This window comes from Pseudonaja textilis, chromosome Z (genome assembly GCF_049901715.1).
Source record: "Pseudonaja textilis isolate UNSWEBS1 chromosome Z, rPseTex1.2, whole genome shotgun sequence".
NCBI classification, from domain to species: Eukaryota; Metazoa; Chordata; class Lepidosauria; order Squamata; family Elapidae; genus Pseudonaja; species Pseudonaja textilis.
In genome coordinates, this window is record NC_142008.1 from 22,291,651 (window position 1) to 22,314,770 (window position 23,120).

General features: G+C 34.7%; 1 protein-coding gene across 5 annotated transcripts in view; it reads right to left on the minus strand.

The window, feature by feature from the left end:
* Nucleotides 1-23,120, minus strand: part of ADAM22 (ADAM metallopeptidase domain 22) — a 185,730-nt gene that overhangs the window by 66,747 nt on the left and 95,863 nt on the right. For all 5 annotated transcript variants that reach the window (XM_087915257.1, XM_087915255.1, XM_087915258.1 and 2 more), the window contains exons 5-11: nt 18,430-18,512; nt 9,503-9,566; nt 9,115-9,184; nt 7,693-7,763; nt 6,373-6,447; nt 1,734-1,805; nt 733-899 (exon numbers count right to left, since the gene is read on the minus strand). In XM_087915257.1, coding sequence (XP_087771383.1) covers nt 733-899; nt 1,734-1,805; nt 6,373-6,447; nt 7,693-7,763; nt 9,115-9,184; nt 9,503-9,566; nt 18,430-18,512 — 602 coding nt within the window. The remainder of the gene's footprint in view (nt 1-732; nt 900-1,733; nt 1,806-6,372; nt 6,448-7,692; nt 7,764-9,114; nt 9,185-9,502; nt 9,567-18,429; nt 18,513-23,120) is intronic.

The window sequence follows — 23,120 nt, forward strand, 5'->3', positions numbered from 1 at the left end:
TGTCTGGAACTTGTGAGAAGAACAGAAATGTTTCAATTCCCCCTCTCTTTATCTCTTTATAATAACTTTCTCAATACATTTGTGTACAAATTATCGATTGATATCAAAAATATCAGTAAAATGAAATACAACTTTATAGCTCCTCCAAACACTGCTATCAGAATCAAGGTAGAAATTAAGTACTGTACATGAAATAAAATCACACCTAAATAAGTTTCATTAAATTTAATATTAATTAAACTGAAATTGAAATTGCATCTATTTTAACTTTCTTTCTGATTATCCATGTTTGTCCCTGTGCCACTCACTTTTTGAAATTTTGTGTGCCACACCTCACTCAAAGATCAAGTGGAGGTTTCCAGTTTAGCAATATGGAAACCATAGATCATTACATCCCTTTAGTCATTTCAGTATCATGACAAGAGGGAAAAATTGATATATATATATTTGTATTCATTTTCAACTCAGTATGGATGCTCATTATATCTAAACAACATGTAGTTCACCTTAACAGTGCCATGGGGAAATAGTCAACTTCATTTTTCTTCTTAAGCCACACTCATGGTTCAATATCAAAATAAAGCATGTTTAAATAAAAGCATTTGATGTCCTTGTGGTCATGACAAAGGAATTAGATAGCACTAAGACATACAACCATTTCTATGTCTCAAATTACATTATCAATAGTTTCCTTTATCCCCAATAATAACCAAACAATACAAAATTACGTACGAAAAAAGATGAACTGCATCACTTTTCTCTTTGATAAAATCTCTCCTATATTTCATAAATTCACGTAGAGTTACCAGTGGGTTTTCAGATATGGTGAACTTGTTATCAGTACCCCAGGTTTCCATGGCAACCAAGACTATTCTGGTGTTCAGTTGTTCTTTATAAATCTAGCACATTAGGAAAATGAATGATCACAAAATAATAGTGTTAATATTGCTTTGTTAAAAACATGCAGTATACAAAAAGTGACTAAAGAAAAATCCAATGTAGAGAATACTTACATTAATCACAGTCACAGACTGTCTAATACAGAGGTGTCCAATCCATGGCCTGGAGGCTACATATCACCCTGGACAGTTAGTAATGAAGCCCCACAAGATTGAAAACTTTTTAAACATTATTATGTAATTTATTTTTATAACTAATTATATAGTTTGAATGCGGCCCAAGACAATTCCTCTTCACTCAATGCGGCCCAAGCACCCCAAAAGTTTAGACAACCATGGTTTAACCTATTAACTTTATTGTGAAAAGGCTAAGCTGTTTTAGAGTTATTCTTTTGAAAGGTGGAGCTTTGATAGAATGCCAGGTGAAACATAAACAGAACCAAAACTGCAGCAATTTTCTACCTGTCATTCTGCTTCTGTTTTTCATTCATATACTGTATAAGAATCAAACTAGATAGAATTGTTTTCCATTCATGTATCAGAATCAAATTAGTAATAATTGTTAGGAATGATAGTCACCTAACATTTGTGTTAACCCTTTTTTTGTCCCCTTTGATCTTAAATTGTAATTCCTGTATTAACACTGCATGCTTTATATATACACAAACACATACACATGATTCTATGAGACAGTAGTTTCTAAATTAGATAGAGGATAGACAGTCAGACAGACTGATAAAGATACACACAGAAATAGATTAGATAGATAGATAGATAGATAGATAGATAGATAGATAGATAGATAGACAGACAGAGCTTGATAATTGTACTTACTAAATCTGCCATATTCACTACTGATTTTGCAAAGCTGTTTGTGTGACCAACTGATAACCGGTGTTTTTTCAGCTAAGAAAAAAGCAGACAAATTCCAAATATCTTTCTGAAGCATCATGTCATTTCAAGAATAACTTCAGTTAAAGAGTAGCTTTTACTCTAAGACTTCAGATATGCGGATTTACAGGTTATTTATTCAAGTATAAATATTTTTTAATCAACATAGCACCATAAAAATTAAAAATACTGAAAGACAATAAAGGACTTTTTTGTTTGGTCAGCTGCCAGCAGCACAAATTGGTAATCTAATATCGGTATACTGTGGGTCAGCTTTTATACACATAGAATGAGAGAAGTACCTTCAAGATAATGCAAATGTGCACAACAGCACTTTAAAAAATATGAATTAGAAGTAATACCTTTATTACAATCAACCTCATAATCTCAATGTACAAGGATTCAAGCTCTTTTTATGTATGTAACTTGGCATACATCAAACTTAAATTTCTGGTAATGAATATGCTAATGTATAAAGTTAATTTATTCTGGTATCAAAACTGCACTGCTTTTGTCCCTATAGATTTTTCACCTTTAATTTTTCTTAACAATTATCTATCACAGTAGAAAGCCTCAATAAATTAAAAAGTAGAATCATATGTGCTATCAGTAGCATGTTTAATGTGTGTGGGATATGAACAGGCTAAACTAATATTCTCTTAAAGTTTAAAAAGTTAGACCATCAGATTGAATTTGGCTATAAAAGTTGCATGGGGTCTGAAAAAGTATTTTTTCAGTATTCTTCCATTTTCCAAGTTGAGAAAAACATTTTTGAAGGCCGGGAAAATCATCCTACCCTATGCACCTCTGCAGTGTAGTTAACCCCCCATTTAACTGACTATCCCTGTTCATACAGATCCAAGGATACAAAAATAGTTTATCATGTGCAGCTGCTATACAGGGATATTTGGAATATGTTATACCAGCTCATCAATAGACAGAAAGAACAAGTCATTGTGTGAACCTCCTTTTCTCAGCTATGAAATTATCATTGTGTGTGTGTGTCTTGGACCATGACCTCAATACTCAATTCCAACAACCTGATCAGATGAAAGCTGACTGGTTGTCATTTTACAATCTATATATGTGTCATACGCTATTACTACTTATGGCTACTCTTCTATATTAGATTGTACCACAATAAAAGCAACATAGAGTTCTGCAGATTATCTCTTAATTTGTACTTGTAAAATGTCAATCTCAGAAGATTCTTTATCTGCATTTCTGGAAACAATTATACATAATTTGAACTATATTAAGCATCAATGATACTATCATAGTTATAATCTTCTATGTATTCTATATCATATTATTAATTACTGAAAGAAAAGGTGAAAGGAACATGAGAATAATATTGTAATGCAACCACAAATTATAAAATACAGTAGAATAAAGAAAACATACAATTGGATAATAAGACACTTGGCTTTTGTAATATTTTGCATTGTTAATGCTCTTTATAGCATTTTATTTTCCTTGAGGATTAGACCTTAGGTAGCCAAAAGAGCACTATTAACTCGAGTCATTGCCTTTGTACAAACACATTGCATCCTCTAGTCTTTTGTACTTGTGATCCAAAACCTAACACAAGTATGTAAATCACAGACTTATGTCAGTGTTATAAACCATGGTTCACGAATCACACCCACACACCCACACAAAACACACGCATACACTCAGTGGTGGGATTCAAATAATTTAACAACCGGGTTCTCTGCTCTAATGACTGGGTGGGTGGGCGTGGCCATGGTGGGTGTGACCAAGGGGTTGACAGGTACTTGGCCTCCTGCACTCCTCTGGAAGCAAAAATGGGCTGCGGGGGGGGCACACCTATTTTGAGCCTAGTAGGCCTTCCTGCAGCCTTCTGGGAGAAAAAATGGGGCCCACGGGAGTCCTGGAAGGGGAGGGGAGGGGCCAGCCAGCAATTTAACAACCAGTTCGGCTAAAGTGGTTGAATCCCACTTCTGCATACACCACTAGATCTTAATCACTATATCAAATTGACTCTAAATTATCCTTTGGAAGGGCCTCTTTCAGCTATGGGGTCTGGGCTATTTTTGCTTGTTCTATCTTTTAAAAGGACCCTGATTAGTATTCAAGAAGGAAATTTGACAAACTTAAATTAACCCAACAATAGTTTAAAAGAAAGCATTTGTTAAAGGATCTTCCATCTTCCAAAAAGGCATAGTTACTCAGTAGAATGGTGACAAAAAATGGAAAACAGGAGGAGGAATAAACCAGAATTTAGCAACACTAGTCACAATTCAGTTCCTCCTCCTCTTCCTTCTTTTCCTCCTCCTCTTCTTCCTCCCTCTTCTCCTTCTCCTCCTCCCCTCTCTACATCAAACTATAGATTGCAAGAATGAAACCAGCTTTTTGGCTTTGTCATTGGCCAAAAATAAGTAATTATCGGTATCTGTTTCTGATAGTAGCCAACATATGTGTTGTTATCTGCTAAGAACCTCCACTTCAGAATATTGGTTTTACACTTAGCAGCCCCAACTCTAGACCTGCTCAGGATTCTCCAGGTAGTATAAGGATCCAGTTTATTATCAAATGCACGTATGTAAGATACTACTATAAGTTACTTTATTTTCCATGTGATTTGAGGGTTATAGTGAGCGTTTACAGCAAAATTCACTACTTTGCATATACACTTCTTAATGGCTGGTAAAACCTGTTCTGCTTATTCATATTTCAGTATAAATAGCTATACTGAAGATTCAGAACTAATTAGAATTAAATTCAGCTTTTGACAATAATGACTAAAATCATTTTCACAGATACATACGCCTTTCTCTGCTTGGCAATCGCAAATATAGATAGCTGTATACACATAAGGACAATCAAAAAGTCTCATGTGACACCCAATAAAATACGGCTACTTTCTTTCCTACTCCTTGAGGAAACAAGAAAATAATCAATAACCTCTTCTACTAAAAGGCACATGATATAATGGTTTAAATGAAATTCCCCTCCCCCTTTTACTTAGAGCCTAAATGAGGAATTATGATTCCACAGTAATGGAAATTCCATTTTTAAAAAATCTGGAACTGGGGAATGAGGGGAGAAATACCTTCTGACTTATAAAAAAATGCATCTAACAACAACCAATAAGTGAAAATGTGTATTATAGGGGGTTGGTTTACAATGTTTATGTTAATTTCAATTGATCTACTGATAATCCATGAAATACAAGTTTGCTTATATCTGTTTTATTTATGTTGTTTCCTGAATTAACTTGGGAATATCTAAATATTTTTTCTTTGACAGAATCCATAATACTAAGTCATGACTTTTTGAACCATGGTTTATTAAAGCTATCTTATGCTTGTATGTAGTATAAGAAAAAATAATAATGTATACATAGGCCAAACATACAGGGAACCCTTACAAAGAAATATAAAGTTTGATTAAACAAGCCAACCTATACATTCATTGCATGACAGAATAGAGGGCATGATCCATTCCACTTCAGCCTATCACATGACATACTGTATCTTTGTTCAAGCACCCATAATTCCAACAGAATGCCTACAGAGAGATTTGCTGACTCAATATTGCTCAAAGTCATTCTTGCTCCTGAAATAAATATATTGGCATGAGATTCGATTCTCTAAAAAATTCTCTAATCACCAGCAGTTTTAAGAAAAACTGATGCCCAATTTTGCCTAAAACGTATCTCTAAGTCAGTTTTGCAAGTCACAATGTAATGTATATATTTCAGATTTCTTTTTCAATAGCTAAGCTCCCTGATGCTCCAGACTAATTTTTTAGGGAAGTGGTATCCATAAAATGAAGTACCACATTTTAACATAATATGCTTTTCCATGAATGCTTCTGTTCTCAAATAAACCTCCCAGACATCTTTAGATTTTGATAATTATTGCCTAATGTTTTGTATAAATATGATCCCATGACCAGAAAAAAAAAATGAAGGCAGCATCATAGGACCATGCAGAGCAGCATTCGAATAAACAGATGTTTGGGATCTAGTTACATTTATTATGGAATACAGTTTGTCAACAAGCAAATATCTTCCAATTAGAAGTGTTTATAAAGGGACCTCTACATGTTTGTAAAATTCCAATTTACTGACCAAAATATTTGGTGTAGATACTGTATACCAGTAAATACTGTAGGGAGAATATAATCACAAGGGGAGAAAGATATTTCCAATCTCCAGTGTGATGCAATAAATATACAGAGATTCCTCAATACAAAGCTATCCAACTTTTGCCTCCAGAAAAAAGGTAGTCCAACCATTCAATAGTTAATATAAACAGCTCTTAAAATATGCGAATGAATTACAAAGCTAAATGTGGTCTTCAGGAAAATAATTGAGAGGAAAAAGTTATATTCTGTAAAAAGAAAAGCCAAGGTCTGTTGTAATTACCAATCTTTTCTTTGCTCTTAGATGTCCAGTTGAGTGACTTCCAGCACAGTTCCAGACAGCCCGACTTCAGTGGAATGATTAGAATCATTTTGCAATAGGTACATTATTGTTGAATCTTATTATAGACACAAAGCTATGCATGCATTATTGATAACTTTTAAAAAGCCTTGTATGTAAAAACCTCACCATTAGATGATCATTTACAATCATTAGCTCAACATATTTTGTTTCATCTTCAACTCTAGGTAGACTTAGTTGGACCTACAGAAAGAGGAAGATGCTGTATTTATTTAAAAAGGCCAGCAACAAATACCTGATTCTAATTATTCTGAGCTGATTTCTTTCCTTCATTGCACTTAAAATTAATTAATGATACCAAATTAGAAAAAGAATATGCCAGAATTTCTAACATTTGAATAACAGAAAATTAAGCAATCTGGTTCTAATGCAAGCTTAGATGAAATATAACAGACAATTTTACATAGCTATATTGACCACTACTGGATTTAAATGGGCAGCATATAGATTTAATAAATAAATAAATTTAATAAGCAATTTTCAAAATATTGTTTGATAAGATTCTATCCTTTTAAATGAGCTCCTATAGTCTTTAGCTTCATTAGTGAATTCCTCTATGTATTAAATAACTGCAAAGCCATATATTTTATTAATGGTTGATATTTATATTTGTGTTTTTCACACTTTCAAAAATATACATTACAACATACCTATTCTGTGTGGTATTATTTTTTCACAGGTTTTATATACTTACTCAATAATCCCCAGAAGATTACCCCCATATGCCGGGCACGGGGATATCTAAAAATATTCTAGTCTTGGTTCAATGTTTAGGCAAATAGTATTAATTGATATTCATTTACTTTCCTATTTCTTTTTTAAAATGCAAATGTTCAAAATATCATAAAACAGTCAACCTTGAAATTGCTCTGTTCTTGACACTCTAGACATTTTTCTTTTTTAATAAGCATTTGGCTTTTTTATCTTCTTAATATATATTATTTCTTTATAATATTGTTCCTGCAATATTAGATGAAATTGTATGGTGAGACCCATTCCCTGAACAGATTGTAGACTCACAGCTTAGTCAGATGCAAGTCATTGATATCACTCATCAAAATGAAGATAAAATGCCTGATGTTGAAGAGATGTGATCAGTACATCCACTAAGAGAAAATTCTAAATAGCAAAGATTCAATTTGATTGCCTTGAATAGTCATGCTTTAGAAAATCATTTTTCTGTTGGTTTGCAACAAGCAAAATGGAACAGGCCATTTGCCTTTCTCCCAGCCTCTGATGAGACTATTCTCTTTGGACTGCTTTGGAATGCTATATTATCAAAGTATACCACTAGATGTTCTCAGCATGAAAAGGGGGACTTATAATGGAGATATGAGAAAGCAGGCAAAATCATGTATTACTGGGAAAAGGAAGCCTGTTTTTTTTTTAAAGATTACAAAAAAGAAACAACAGGCTAAGCGGGCATACCTGCCTTTTTCTTCTTTTATATCTTGATTTCACACCAAATTTCTGTGATGTAGTATTCATGTGCCAGAATTCTGAATGGAACACACATTACAATCAGTTTAATGACAGTTAAGCAAGACAAGCACTTTTCAGCAGCAAAATGAACAAAGGTGAAGGTTGAATAAATGCCTATTTTAAATATTTTAAGAATTACTCAGAACTCAAGAAAATACACAGGGATAGTTATATTATCTATTGCCACAAAAACAAGCTATTGGAAATTCATCAGTGCAAGGGTTGGCATTTTTACAAAAAAAAACTGCTTTGTAGTTGCTCACTCTTAATAAGTTCATGAATGTGACCAGTGGGTTATAGAGTTCTGAAAGCTGAAGCAAAATAGTTTTTAAAGTACATTGAAACACTTCATATTAAAGGAAACATCTGGAAAAGGAAAGAAACATAAAGGAAAAAAAAACACTCAGAACAGTTTCTTGCATAATGTATTCTTGGACTCAGATATTAGCCCTGGAAAGGCAAGGTATTTTTTCATTTAACAAATGAGATAGTCTTTTTACATATAAATTTCTTGACCTAAACTGCCATAAAATAATCTTAGAATGAGTAGAAGCCACTAAGGATATTAAATAAAGAAGTTACGAAAATCCAAGCTAAAATGTAATCATCAGGTGTTTATAAGCCAATGAAAATGCTGTTTAATAAGTGCATGATCTATATATTGGTGATGTGAAATCACACTGTAAAGCATGACAAACTATATGAAGCCACATAGTTCAAACCTTGACATTAACCTTGTTCAGGCATTTAGAAATCAATAACAGGAAATTCATCTTTGGTGAGAATACCAATTTTGCTACCTCTACATACATGCACACATGTCACATATCCTCTATATGTAGGATGAAGGCTCTCAATGCAATTTAGGGTCCTGATTTCCAAGGGTTCTAACTTTCATGGAGAGCCTATCAAAGAGAAGAATGGTTCCAGTTTTCCCATGCTCTGTTTTTAAGAAAACGGGAGTAGAAAAAGCTGAAGAAAGACTTTCTTACTACAAATCAGTTTTGTGGAGTAAAAAAAAAGTCTTCATAAATTGAAAGTTGTTAGAATTGATTAAAATCTTACAGAAGTAAAATATTCCCTTGAAATGTTCAGCATGTAGACAGGAAGTGATTTTTAACAGGTTAATTATTATTTAAGACAGGTCAGTCTCTTTTGACCTATAAAGACTCTTCTTTAGAAAGCCAACCATTGAATAACTATTGCAATATGAAAAGTCTACAAATCTTTTTTGGAAAATGTGTTTTTTCTTTTTTTCTAATCCTGTGTTCAGAGAGGCTTTTATATTATTAATAACAACAGGATAAAAACAACCAGCAATGATTTAACCACAAATTAAATGCAACAATAAGAGTATTAAAAATATACCAGATGGAAGATAATCCAAAGGAAATTCAAATAATCTGGATTTGTATACAGAGTGTAAATGGAATTCCTCCTAAAATAAAAGACATCTAAATTTAGTAAATCATTCTAAGGCTGATACTTAACTAGAACTATACATTTTTATACCCAGGAAATTGCAGATCATAGTATTCTGAGTATATGCACATAGAAACATATAAGCAGCAATTCACATACACACACTTGCATACTTATATACATATATGCAAAAATATACATTAAATAATATTTTTCTAAACTTTTTTTTATTTCTGAATTCTTACAGCTAGAATCTAGGTAAGAAGTGCAAGTCATATATTAACTATTAAAGAACAATCTGAGGATAATTGTATTTTAATTCTACAGTACTTACTTGAGATGTACAATTTTCTTCTGGCTCAATAAGATATGTGTGATTCCCATCATAGAACATTCCACTGTTAAAAAAAAGGCAGCTATCTGACTTGCGTGTTATAATTTAACTAAGTACATAAAATAATGCTACATGTAAAAAAGAATCTCATGTAGAAATGGGCTATTATTGCCCTGTAATTTTTAATCCTTCAACTAGCTTGGGAAGCTAATTTTAGTTGTTTCCTGAGATAAATCCTGAGGAATTTCCTCTCTTCTCCTCTTATGTATAGCGCAACTATTCACTACCTTCCATGCTATTATATAATACAACCATTGTAGATTCCTTTGCATTACAGAAAAGATCCTATCAAACTATTATTGACAATAGTAATTTTGAATTTTAGTCCTTTATATTGGCAGTGCCTATGATTTGCCACCAGCGGGCAGTAAAAACTGCAAGCTGGTAAAAATGTCTTATAGTATTTATTTTAGGATAATTAGGATCTTGTTTTAAATACATGCTTATTAACTACAACAAATTCAAGAAACGTTTCTTTGTAACTTTCTGTAGTTCGCAAGTCTGTGAATCTATTGAAATCAATATCTATTGCAAGTCTACAAAATATGATGCCAATGATTTGGGAATTAATTTTTAGCAGTGTATTCAAATGAGATCACATGTTTCTCATATCAGCAACATACTTTCTCTATATTATCCTTGTACAGAAGGACAGTATACAGAAAGTATATTGTCACATACTAGAGATTGTATTTCAGAATTCTAGCGCTAGACCTTTGATTCTAAAGGATTTGCCTAGAATACAGAGTGCCATTTTTACAATAATAATACCATATCTTTTAATTCAAATATGTACACAGTGCTATCAAATTGCAGTTATTCCACATGTGGTAACAATGATTACTAAATCCACTGTAGTTAAATTTGGGGATGATATTTACCCACTGAGGATAAAAATCTGATAATGAAGCCAATTATTTTAGAGGAGGGTTAAGCTCTCCCAAACTGGCTCTGTTCAAGTAGAGACCAGCTTGCAATTTGCAAGAGATATTCTGGACCTGGAATTCCTATATTTGCAATGTAATCAGAACAGAGCTGGAAGGGACCTTGGAGGTCTTCTAGTCCAACCCCTGCTCAAGCAGAAGATACTATACAATTTGAGACAAGTCATTTCTTAAAAACCTCCAGTGATAAAAGCAAAGTGTTCCATTGGTTAATTGTTCTAACTGTTAGGAAGTTTCTCCTTAATTTTAGGTTGTTTCTCTCCTCGATTAGATTCCATCCATTGTTTCTTGTCCTGCCCTCTTGTGCTTTGGAGAATAATTTGACTCCCTCTTCTGTGTGGCAGCCCCTCATATATTGGAATATTGCTATCATGTCATCCTTGGTCCTTCTTTTCTCTAGATTAGCCACATCCAGTTTCTGCAACCGCTCTTCATATGTTTTAGTCTACAGGCCTTTAATCATCCTAGTTGCTCTTCTTATACTCTTTCCAAAGTCTCAGCATTGTTTTTGTACTGTGGTATTCAAAACTAGATGCAGTATTCCAGGTGTGATCTTACTAAGGTTTCATAAAGCGATACTAATATTTCACGTGATTTTAACTCTATGCCTCTGTTTATACAATCAAGGATTATATTAGCTTTTTTTGGCTGCTGCCACACATTGCTGGCTCTTATTTAAATGATTATCCACTAGCACTCCAAGTCCCTCTCCCAGTTACTGTTTTTGAGCCAGGTTTCGCCTAATCTATACTCATACATTTGGTTTTTCCTGCCTAAGTGTAAACTAACTTTTCTCCACATTAAATTTCATTCTGTTGGATAGGGCCCATTGTTCAAATCTGTCGAGATCTTTTTGGATCCTGAACTTGTCTTCTGGTGTTGGCTATTCCTGCTAGCTTAGTGTCATCTGTAAATTTGATGAGTTCCCCTTCTATTTTCTCATTTAAGTCATTTATGAAGATTTTGAAGATTACTGGGCCTAAGACAGAACCTTTTAGTACACCACTGCTTACTTTCCTACATGTATATTTAGTACCATTAAGAACTACTCCTTGAGTACAGTTTGTCAGCCAGTTACAAATCCATCTGGTGGTGATGTTGTCTATCCCACATTTTTCTAGTTTACTAAAAGTAGGTTGTGGTCTACTTTGTCAAATGCCCTACTGAAATCTAAATATACTATGTTCAGAGCATTTTACTGGTCTATTAATTTAGTCACTTTGTCAAAGAATAAAATAAGATTGGTTTGGCATGATCTGTTTTTAAAAACCCATTCTGGCTTGTAGTTATAACTTTATTTTTTTAGATGTTTGCAATCTAATTTTTAATTATCTTTTCCAGTATCTTCCCAAATATTAATATTACACTGATTGCTCTGTAGTTTCTGGGTCTGTTTCCACTCCCCTTTTGAATATGGAAACTACATCAGCTTTTTTCCAAACCTGATATAGTTCCCCAGTACTCCAGGATTTTTGAAATATGTGGTACAATGGTTCTGAGATAACATTTGCCAGCTTCTTCAGAACTCTAGGATGTAATCTGTCAGGTCCCTATGATTTATATTTGTTGTGCTATCAAAGATCTATGCTTGTGATAGGAGTGAAAAAGAGCATAGTAGTTCTAACTTTTTTCAGTTTTTCTGCTATCTAAACATCAACACCTCTGGGTTTGATAAGAGTCCAGAAAGCCAATGTTTCCTGCGTAACAAGAATGAGGTTCAGCTCTGTGCTTGGCTATTCAAAGAAGGACAGGCTATAAGTAAAAAAAGAAATTACAGATGGTGCTTGTTTTACAACTGCAATTGGGACTAGAAATGCCTTCATTAAATAATGTAATAATAAAACAAGATATCACGTGATCACACAGCTTAATGATGGCAATTCAAGCACAGGTATCCATTGCTAAATGAATCATCATGGGTCATTAAGTGAGGATATCATATGGCAACTTCACAATTCCCTTTGCTTGGTGAAAGCCAGCAAAGGTCATAAATTTTGACCACAGAGACACTGTGACAGTCGTAACTTTGAGAACCAGTTGTGCCACTTGTTACACATGGTCACATGTTTGAACAGTCACTGAATGAGTGGTCATAAATAGAGAAATACCTATAGAGTTGTGAGGCCAACCTAGAGGACAACATCTGATCGCAAGAAGATGTTCAGATTTGTGAGTACAAGTTCAGTGGAATGACAGAATTAGAACAGGATTCATGAGGCAGTCCCTCTTATAAGTAATTTATTGAATAAGTACTATCACTTTAATCTCACATACAGTTGCTTATATTCCATATATAATGTTAGTCTCATTTCACTGCAAATATTTCTTGAAAACTTCAATACAAACAAAGAAATCGAATTACATGAATTTTAGATTTAGAAGATCTACACTCTAAAATTTCAGAAACTTAAAAACAGAAAATGAAGGAAAAATAACACTATTCTGTATTGTATATACAGATCAAAAAGCTTTTGAAGAAAGCTGAAAATCAAAATCAAGATGACAATTTAGAAAGTTTATGTATATAGCCCCAATATGTTAGGGGATACAGCACTGCACATAATTGCCTCCCCACCCATGTCCTCTTTTGCATTTACTGTAGATCAATCAGAAGGATGAATCTCTCTTGGCCAAGTATTTTTAATACTGCACATACTGGCAAGCTGATTAAATAATGTATGTTATGCATTAGACTATGGCAGGTTTATATACTGCATTCTCAGTGGAATGGACTAAGGAATAGCTGTTCATCTATTCCCCAGAAACTACAATTTTTATTTTAAAAAATCAGTATCTGTTTGTATAGTCACAATATTTTTTTTCTTTTGAAATCAATGCATATTTTCATCAAGGATCCTTTTAGGAGAATTCTCTTTATTTACTGTTTAATATGAATATATTATTTGTACTACCTAGTTAAAGTAATTACTGATCTCTGATCATTGTTAAAAGCTGAGTGTCAGGGCTCCAACAGATCCCCCTCACTCAAAGCAAAAGTCTCTAGCCGCATCTCAGAAAAAGTCAATTTTAATTCCCTCCTTCATTTTTCATGGGAACAGTTATTGGGTATATTTTTTCCCTACTTAATCTCAACATTTAATTAATCACATTTATATGAGTGTATTAGATAGAAAGGCAGAAATTATCCAGTTTTCATTATTTTTTAAAAAATGTGCTTTTGTTGTTACATATTTATATTACTTTTTTTTAAAAGATTGTACGTGAATTGTCATTACATACACACATCTATCTATCTATCTATCTATCTATCTATCTATCTATCTATCTATCTATCTATCTCTTTATTTCCTTTCAGAATAGCAAACTTATAGACGGGATAAATAATAATCAAAAGGACACAAGTCAGACGATAAACAGAAATGAAGAAGAACTCTAATTAAATCTATTTTACACCACAGCATTCATTGTCCCAATGGTACTTTTTCAAGAGGCAACTGGTCTTTCTGGTTTTTCTTTGAAGACAATTCATTTCTCATCCAAGAAGTTTCTTTAGCTCTGACTGGATGGTGGGGAATGGAAGGATTTATACTCCTTGCAGACAGCTGGTCATTTGTATTCTTTTAGTGAATTGTTAAGATCACCTGTAGATCATCATCTGTGTCATCAGGGTCACCTGATGGTGCAAATGGACATGGAGCCTTTTTGGAACTGTTGAAAGGATTGTATTGTAGACAATAGATAGACGATGTTGTATCTCTTTCCCCCTGTTGAGAGAGGGCTGTTCAATTTTGACATAGATGGCCTCTTTGACTCCTCTTTCAAACCAGCTATTCATTCTGTCCAAAATGTGGCCTTTGCTATCTTCAAAAGAGTGGCATTTGTCTTTTAAATGCAGGTGGACTGCTGAATCTAGTCATGATGGGTTTATTCTCCTATGTTGTGCCATGTGTTTATGAAGTGGTTGTTTTGTTTTACAGATCAGCACATGGCTCACTGCATTGTACTGTATATGCCATGTTGCTAACTTTGTGTCTGGGTGTTTTATCCTTGGGGTGGACACACTTCTTGGCTTCGTGTATTCTTAGGTTTGAAGTGTGCACATATGTTGGCTGGTTTGAAAGAGGGGCCAAAGAGGTCATCTGTGTCCAAATTGAATAGCCTTCTCTCAACAGAGAGGGAGGGATACAACATAATCTATCTCCAGTCAATAACACAGTCCTTTCAACAGTTCCAAAAAGACTCCATACCCATTTGCACATCTCACAAGATCCCAGGACACAGACAAACCTCCAAGTGGCTTCAATGACTCTCTAAAAGAGTGCAAATGACCAGCTGTCTGCAAGGAATATAAATCCTTCCATTCCCCACCATCCAGTCAGAGCTGAAGAAGCTTCTTGGTTGAGAAATGAAATGTCTTCAAAGAAAAACCAGAAAGTCCAGCTGCCTCTTGAAAAAGCATTTTTGGGGCAACCATGACATGGATGATTGAGAATTTCCATCGATGCAGCATTCATTATCTTTCCCCATAACTTTTTATCCTTGCAAATAATATTTGTTTTTAATCTAGTTTAAGTTATGCCTTTGGCTTTCAAACTTTAAATTACTAATTGTAATATTTTTCAAATTTTAACAACTCCAATAACATATTCCTCAATCTTCTACTTCTTCTCAAGGCATTAAGTCTTCTTCTGAATTGGGTATGTTAGTGCATTGCACATAGTTTCTGACAAAAGGTTAACTAGTAAGGTCATCTTCACATTAGAGAATCTAGCGTGCACAGAATACCTCAGGATAAAATTGGACTTTGCTTGCATTTGTGATATGCTGCCTAAAATATTCCCAAACTGATTAGTTTTGAGTTTTTATCACCAGTATGAATGCCGCATGAAGCATGGAAACAAATAAAGCGAGCATCCTACTTTACTGTTTTATTAAATTACTGAAAAGGAACAAGGACCACAAAAGAGACAGACAGAATAACACATCATTAGACAGAGAACTAAAACTTTACTAAAAGAAAATTATGTAGCCAAACCTAAAAGAAATGCATTTAAATACTATTTTAGGGTGATAGTTTGTAACATGAATCTAATGTGCAACCTAAGTGTGCAGCCTCACAGCAATACCTGGGAAGGTTTTTGAAAAGATAACCAAGCAACGTATCTGTGAAAACTTAGAGGTAAACAAAATCATAACCAGAAGCCAACATGGGTTTAGCAAAAACAGATCATGCCAGACAAATTTTACTGCATTCTTTGACAATATGACCAAATTAGAGGACCAGCAAAATGCTGTGAATTTAATTTATCTGGACTTAAGCAAGGCATTTGATAAAGTAGACCACAATTTAATAGTTGATAAGATAGAAAATGTGGGTTAGACAGCGTCACCATCAAATGGATTTGTAACTGGTGATCAATGCATAATCCTTAATGAAACTGCATCTAAATGAAGGGAAGTGTACTGTAGGGTACCCAAGACTCTATCTTACGCCCAGTACTCTTTAATATCTTCATCAATGATTTAGACAAAGGGATAGAAAGGGAACTCATCAAAGCTGCAAATGATACCAAGCTGGTAGAAGTAGGCAAAACTCCAAAAGACAGGTTCAAGATATTGAAGGATCTTGACAGACTTCAATAGAGTCATATCTAACAAAATGATAAGGATCTACATTTAAACAAGAAAAAAGAAATGCAGAGGTATAGTATAGGTGGTACCTGATTCAACAGTAGTAATTGAAGAGGGATCTTGGAGTCCTAGTAGACATTCATTCACTTAAATATGAGCCAGCAGCATGCTACGGCTGCCAAAACAAAAAGCCAGTGCAACCCTAGGCATTAACAAGATAGAATCAAGATCACATGAAGTGTTAATACCACTTTATAATGCCCTGGTAAGACCACACTTGGAAAATTGCATCCAGTTTTGGCTGCCATGATAGAAAAAAGATGTTGAGATTCTACAAAGAATGCAGAAAAGAACAACAAAGATGATTAGGGAACTGGAGACTAAAAGAAAGGTTTTAGGAATTTGGTATGTTAACTAGAATGAAAAGAAGGATGACATGATAGCAGTGTTCCAATATCTAAAGGGCTGCTGCAAACAAGAATGGGTCAGCATATTCTTCAAATCACCTGGAGGCAGGACAAAAAGCAGTGGATGAAAACTAATCAAGAAGAGAACCAATCTAGAATTAAAGAGAATTTTCCTGACAGTTGGAACAATTAATCAGTGGAACAACTTGCCTTCAGAAATTATGGGTGCTCCAACACTGATGGTTTTTAAGAAGAGATTAGACAACCATTTGTCTGAAATGGTATATGGTTTCCTGCTTGAACAGGAGGTTGGATCTAATTCCAACAACTTTCAACTCTGTTAACCACTTCTAATTCTGTTAACCAGCCCAAAATTTGCAAAACAGTTTGGGGGGGGGACACGCATGAATGCAGAGAGAGAGAGAGAGAGAGAGAGAGAGAGAGAGAGAGAGAGAGAGAGAGAGACAGACATGTATACCAGCTTGGTATAGAGGCTAAGGTATCAGGCTAGCAACCTGTAGGTTCTAATTCTGCCTTGATATGTCCAGACAGTCTCCAAGAATGAATGGAAGAATATGATTATATATGCATTCCTTTGTTTTACACACACACAAACACACACACATACACACACACACACATACACACATCAATCTGAGAAGAGGTAAAATGGACAATTTAAAACCCCCACACATATACTCCTACATGCAACTAAATACAACGCTCAGTTCTGAAAAATATGTATATAATAATGTTTAAATGTATTTTGAAAAGTGATACTGAAAGAATTAAGCCATCAATCAATGAAGTTCCCCTAAGATAAGTGCCAGCCTTTCAGGGAAATTGGAAGATGACAGAGAATCCTGAGATAAGTGCTTCTATTTATAACAGCAACATCCCTCACTTGACCTTAGAAATAATATGGTACCAGGAGGAGCATTCGGGTTTGAAGCATAAGTATGAAATATGCGTATGAAATATAAGCATATGAATGCATATTGTATGAAATATAAGCAAACAAGTAAATAATCCTTAGCATTTAGAAGGTATTAAATGTTTTATATACATTCATTTGGATATTATGATATTGCAAAATAGAGTAGCATTCCCAGTGTTACAGATTAGGTCGAAGTAGAAAAAGCCTATGAGAAAGGCCTGCCTAAATTTCCGTTATTAGTTTGCATAAGCCTGCAGTTGGGCTAAGGCCTGAAGCACATATTTCTTACAATGGCATACATGTAGTCCTTGATTTTAAATGGTTCAGCAACCATTTAATTTATTATGATGCTAAATGAAGGGACTTATGATTCCTGACTGAAATTATTGCACACTGAATCACCTCTGTGATCACAATTGCAATCAAGATGCTTCAAAACTCGTTCACATTTACAAGTGGTTGCAAGTGTCACACAATAACGTGATTGCCACTTACAATCTTTCTTGCCAGTTCTCCAGAAAATTAATGCAGGGAAGGCTGAAAAGTCACTGCTGCCCAGCAAGAAAATTCTCTGTAGTCCCTGGCTGAAAAAGGGCCACGCCTAAATCCGAGCAGGATTTTCAGCCACAAAACATTTTTAGACCAGAGTGTAAAGAATTCTGAAAATTTTCACTTCTGAGGCTGAAAATCCTCCATGGCTGAAATCCAAGCAGGATTTTCAGCCATGGAGGATTTTCAGTCCCGGAGAAGAGAGCCCAAGTGATTTTTCAGTCCCAAGAAAAGCCTCTTGACTCTGGAGCTAATCTTAATACTGTATAACAACATCTGCAATCAAATCCAACTATGAATTGATTCTAATCAATCAATTTTCATAACACTGTCCTATCTCTATTTCAAAAAAGTAGACTTACTTTTTAGCAGAAAATGAAATTTCAAAACCATCTTGTTCCATTTTAATCATTTCATTTTATCTGAACAGAAACTTACTGAAGTCCACTGCAGGTAGACAGAGCAACATATGAATCTGGATTTTCTCTGATGTGACCTTGATAATAACAGTGTTCTCCTCCCTGCAATTAGAACAAACACTATAAATTCATTTTATTTCCACCATGTCACAAAGGCAGTTCTCATTCAACCCCAGAATAAGTTGTAAAGTCAGATAAACTGAAATAAATGGCTGAACAATACAGCAATATTTAATGGGCCTATATATCCTGATCAAAGGATTGGCCCAAACTAAATAATTTCCTTTTTTGTTGTTGCTGTGCTCACTCTTGCTTAGAATGCTGGCTTCTAATTGAAGAAGACAGGAAGGGCAGAAAATTCTGGCACGAGTTCTGCTCTGTTCTTTCTTTTTTTTGCTTTTATTTATTAATCAAATTAGTCACCATCCATATCACTAAGTAACTCTGAGTGGTTTACAAGTAATAAATGTTTATATCAGACAGTATACACTTTTAAACTTACACAATTTTTAATAGATGGGTCTAGTGAAAGAATTAAAGAATTATTTCAAGTGGATTTTACTTACGTACAGATAGTCCTTGACTTACGATCACAATTGAGCCCAAAATTTCTGTTGTTAAATGAGACATTTGTTCAGTGAATTTTGCCCCATCAACCTTTCTTGCTACAGTTGTTAAGTGAATCACTGCAGGTCTTAAGTTAGCAACACAGTTGTTAAGTGAATCTGGCTTTCCCCTTGACTTTGCTTGTGAGAAGGTTGCAAAAGGGTAAATGTCCTTTTGGACAAAGCAATGGTCATAAGTATGAACCTGTTGCCAAGCACCTCAATTTTGGTCACATGGCCACGGGGATGCTTCAAAAGTCGTAAGTGTGAAAAAATGATCATAAGTCACTTTTTTCAGTGCTGTTGTAACTTTGAACAGTCACTATATGAAGTGTTGTAAGTTGAGGGCTGTCTGCACTTTTTTTTCCACAAAAGATTATAAAACTTCACAATAAATGTTTGCAACTAAATTGAGACAGAAAAATAGTTCTGCACATTTTCAAAACAAATAGATCCTAGATTGAATATGTCAGTGGATTTCAGTTTGAAAAACACTGTTTTAAATACTTTTTGCCTGCTCGTAGTAACTGCTTTCCAAAGCAACATTCTAACACAATCTTTGCTTATAATTCAAAAGTTTATTTCTCTCCTTGCAATGGTCATTTATCAAATCAGCTTTGAAGACATGTGCGGGTTTTCAACAACATTCTTTTTTCAGATAACAAAAATCACCCTGCAGAAGCATAACCTATTGTTATAATAGAAATATGATTGGTTTGAAATATATTAACTTTGTCACTAGTTAAGTAATGTATTCATGCTTCAACTCATATAGTATATAAAATAATCTTCACTGGTTGGGAATACAGTGAAATATAAACAAACCTTAAATGAATCAATATTGTATTAATAAGTATTAATAAACATTAAGTAAATACATTTAAATTAAAAACTAACTTTATGCAAAAACTAACTATATGTAGAATAAACCTCTATTTCCCTAAACATATTAAATTGCAATCAATAAATATGACATAAAAATCTCGCTTTCCAAGTTGAGTCTTCCTGTCCTAAAAACTTCATTTCCAGATGGAAGTAAAATGATACTTTCCATCATTCTTATGTAGATGTCCTTTTCCCAAGGAAAGCAGAGGCAATCGGTGACATCATTTGTTAGTCACAGTGATGCCCTGACCTAGCCAAGCTAATGAGTTGTCTGATATTTCTGAAATACCAACAGATGATTAACCTTTTTGTTTCCTAGCAGGCAGCCATTGCAAGGGAGCTGGGTTGAGAAATCATTGTTCTCAGAATGGAGGTAAGATCTAATCAAGGTAAAATCTAATGCTTAGATCTGGCCAATGGGGCCAGCCTGGAAATAGCAAAGGGCCAGCCTGCGGTGCCTCTTCCAGCAAAAACAGAACTCGCAAAGGCTGCGCATGGGGGCCCCGAGCTCCGTTTTCACTGGCTGAAGGCTGCAGGAGGCTGTTGCAGCTGAAAACAGAGCTCGGGAGCCCTTTTCCTGTCAGAGAGCTCAGGCCAACACAGGCGCCCCCAACACAAGTGACATCATGCTGGCCATACCCACCCTGACCTTCCCCACCCTGGGCCTCCTGATGTGTCCCTCAATTAAAGTGAGTTTGACACTCCTGGTCTAGAAATTCAACACATTAGGGAAACATTATTCCACTTTAATCAAACTTCAAGACTCATCTTGAAGTAATGCAGAAATGTAGAAAGAGATGGCTTATAGAAATAACTTTTTAAAAATCATAAAGATGTGGCAGAATTGTTGAATGGCATCAAGAGAGAAAGTGAATAGGGCTGTAATCTGCTGAACATGCTGTTAGCCATGTTTATCAACTAGCCCTTTTTTTAATTTCTCTCCTTTGCTCTCTTTTTCTATTGATATTTTTCATTGGGTAAATTTGGGACATATTTAAGACTGAGAATGATGAATGGGATGTTAGGTACTTATCCAATAAAGAAGATCAATGAGAGATGCCATTTGATAATTACACACTTGTTATTTTATAGCAATCAAAAAGGGATTCAAAATGTTTGTGTCTCATTGCAGAATTCTATTCCCTTCCAATTACAAATGATGCAAGAATTTATTAATTGTTTATGTTAGGTGACAACATATTAATTTACCTAATCGTTTGAATGTATGCTACTGTTTGGTAGCAAACTGTTTTATAATACAGTTCCATGGTTCTAACTTTGTAGTTATGTAATTACAAAATTACATGATTGAGTAACTTGAATAAATCTCTAAGCAACAATAAATGTGACAAGTAGATCTCTGAGACATATACATATAATCATAGATATCTATTCCACATATTTTAAGTCACAATAAGTATTTTAAATAAGAAGATATGTAGGAAACTGCAAAGCTTAAGTGAGATGTCTGCATTGGTTTTTATTTGGAAAGTCATCTAGTTTTTATCAAAAGCATAATATATAAATCATTATTCTAAATATCAGATATGAAAACAAGGCATAGTCAACTGATATTCAGGAATAATGCAAATACTGCATCAACTCTAGAAAAGTGTCTTTAATGACAAGGGAGTCCTGTGCTATTGATGTTTTATAAAGTCAGCTGCAAGGCATGGAAAGATGGCTTTCTGACATCTGGCAAGAAAGATACATCAGCATCTGCTCAGAAAGCTGTTCCTTGATTGCTTTGCTTAAGAGCAAAGAAACTGGCTTTGAGTAGAACCTATAAAAAGGGAAGAAAATTAGGGACTGTTTTTCTTGCCTTCTTGATTCTAAACAAATCATAATAATTACTAGCAGGAAATGCAAACTCTAAGGCAGAATTCTTGACTTAATTTACTCTCTCAACTCTCTGACATAAGTCACACGCACAGATGTGAGTCAGTGTACATCAAAACATGTTATATACAAACATGTATAAATCAACATGGTGTTTTCTGAATATGCTACAACCAGGGGTGGGATTCAAATTTTTTAACAACTGGTTCTGTGGATGTGCTTAGTTGGTAGGCATGGTCAACTCAATATCACTCACATCGAGGTGCGCATCTCTTCGCCTGGCCTCTCATGATTGTGGGGATACTGCAACAGTTGTAAGTGTGAAAAATGGTCATAAGTCACTTTTTTCAGTGCTCTAACATCTGTAGCTATGAAAACCTTTGAAAGGCTAGTGCTGTCCCACCTGAAAACCATCACGGATCTGCTGTTAGATCCCATGCAGTTTGCATACGGGGCAAATAGATCGACAGATGCTGCTGCTAATATGACTGCACTACATCCTATAACACCTTGAATCTCCAAATACTTACACAAGAGTTCTCTTTATAGACTTCAGTTCAGCATTCAATATCATCATTCCAGACATTCTTCTAGCTAAACTAAATCAGCTAGCGTATCTGAACATACTTGTAAGTGGATCATAAGCTTCCTAATAGACAGGAAGCAGCAGGTGAAGCTAGGCAGGATCACATATGATACCTGCACAATTAGCACAGGAACCCCCCAAAGCTGTGTGTTTTCTCCACTTCTCTTCTCCCTATATACCAATGACTGCATCTCAAACATCAGTTGCTGTTTAACATCTGTTAAAATACTGAAGTTTGCAGATGATACAACAGTGATTGGTCTCAATCGAGAAAACGACAAATCTGCATACAGACAGGAGGTTGTACAACTTGCCTCATGGTGTAACCAGAACAATCTGAAACTGAATACACTCAAAACCGTAGAAATGGTGGTAGACTTTAGAAGAAACCCTCCCATACTACCACCTCTTACAATACTAGACAACACAGTATCAACAGTGGAGACCTTCAAATTTCTAGGTTCTATTATATCACATGATCTAAAATGGACACCTAACATCAAAAACATCATCAAAAAAGCATAACAAAGAATGTTCTTTCTGCGTCAACTCAGAAAGCTGAAACTGCCCAAGAAGCTGCTGATAAACAGTTCTACAAAGGAATTATTGAGTTTGTCATCTGCATCTCTATAACTGTCTGGTTTGGTTCTACAACCCAACAGAACAGACACAGACTTCAGAGGATAATTAGGACTGCAGAAAAAACAATTACTACCAACCTGCCTTCAATCAAGGACCTATATACTACATGAGTCAAAAAGAGGGCTGTGAAAATATTTACAGACCCCCTCACAT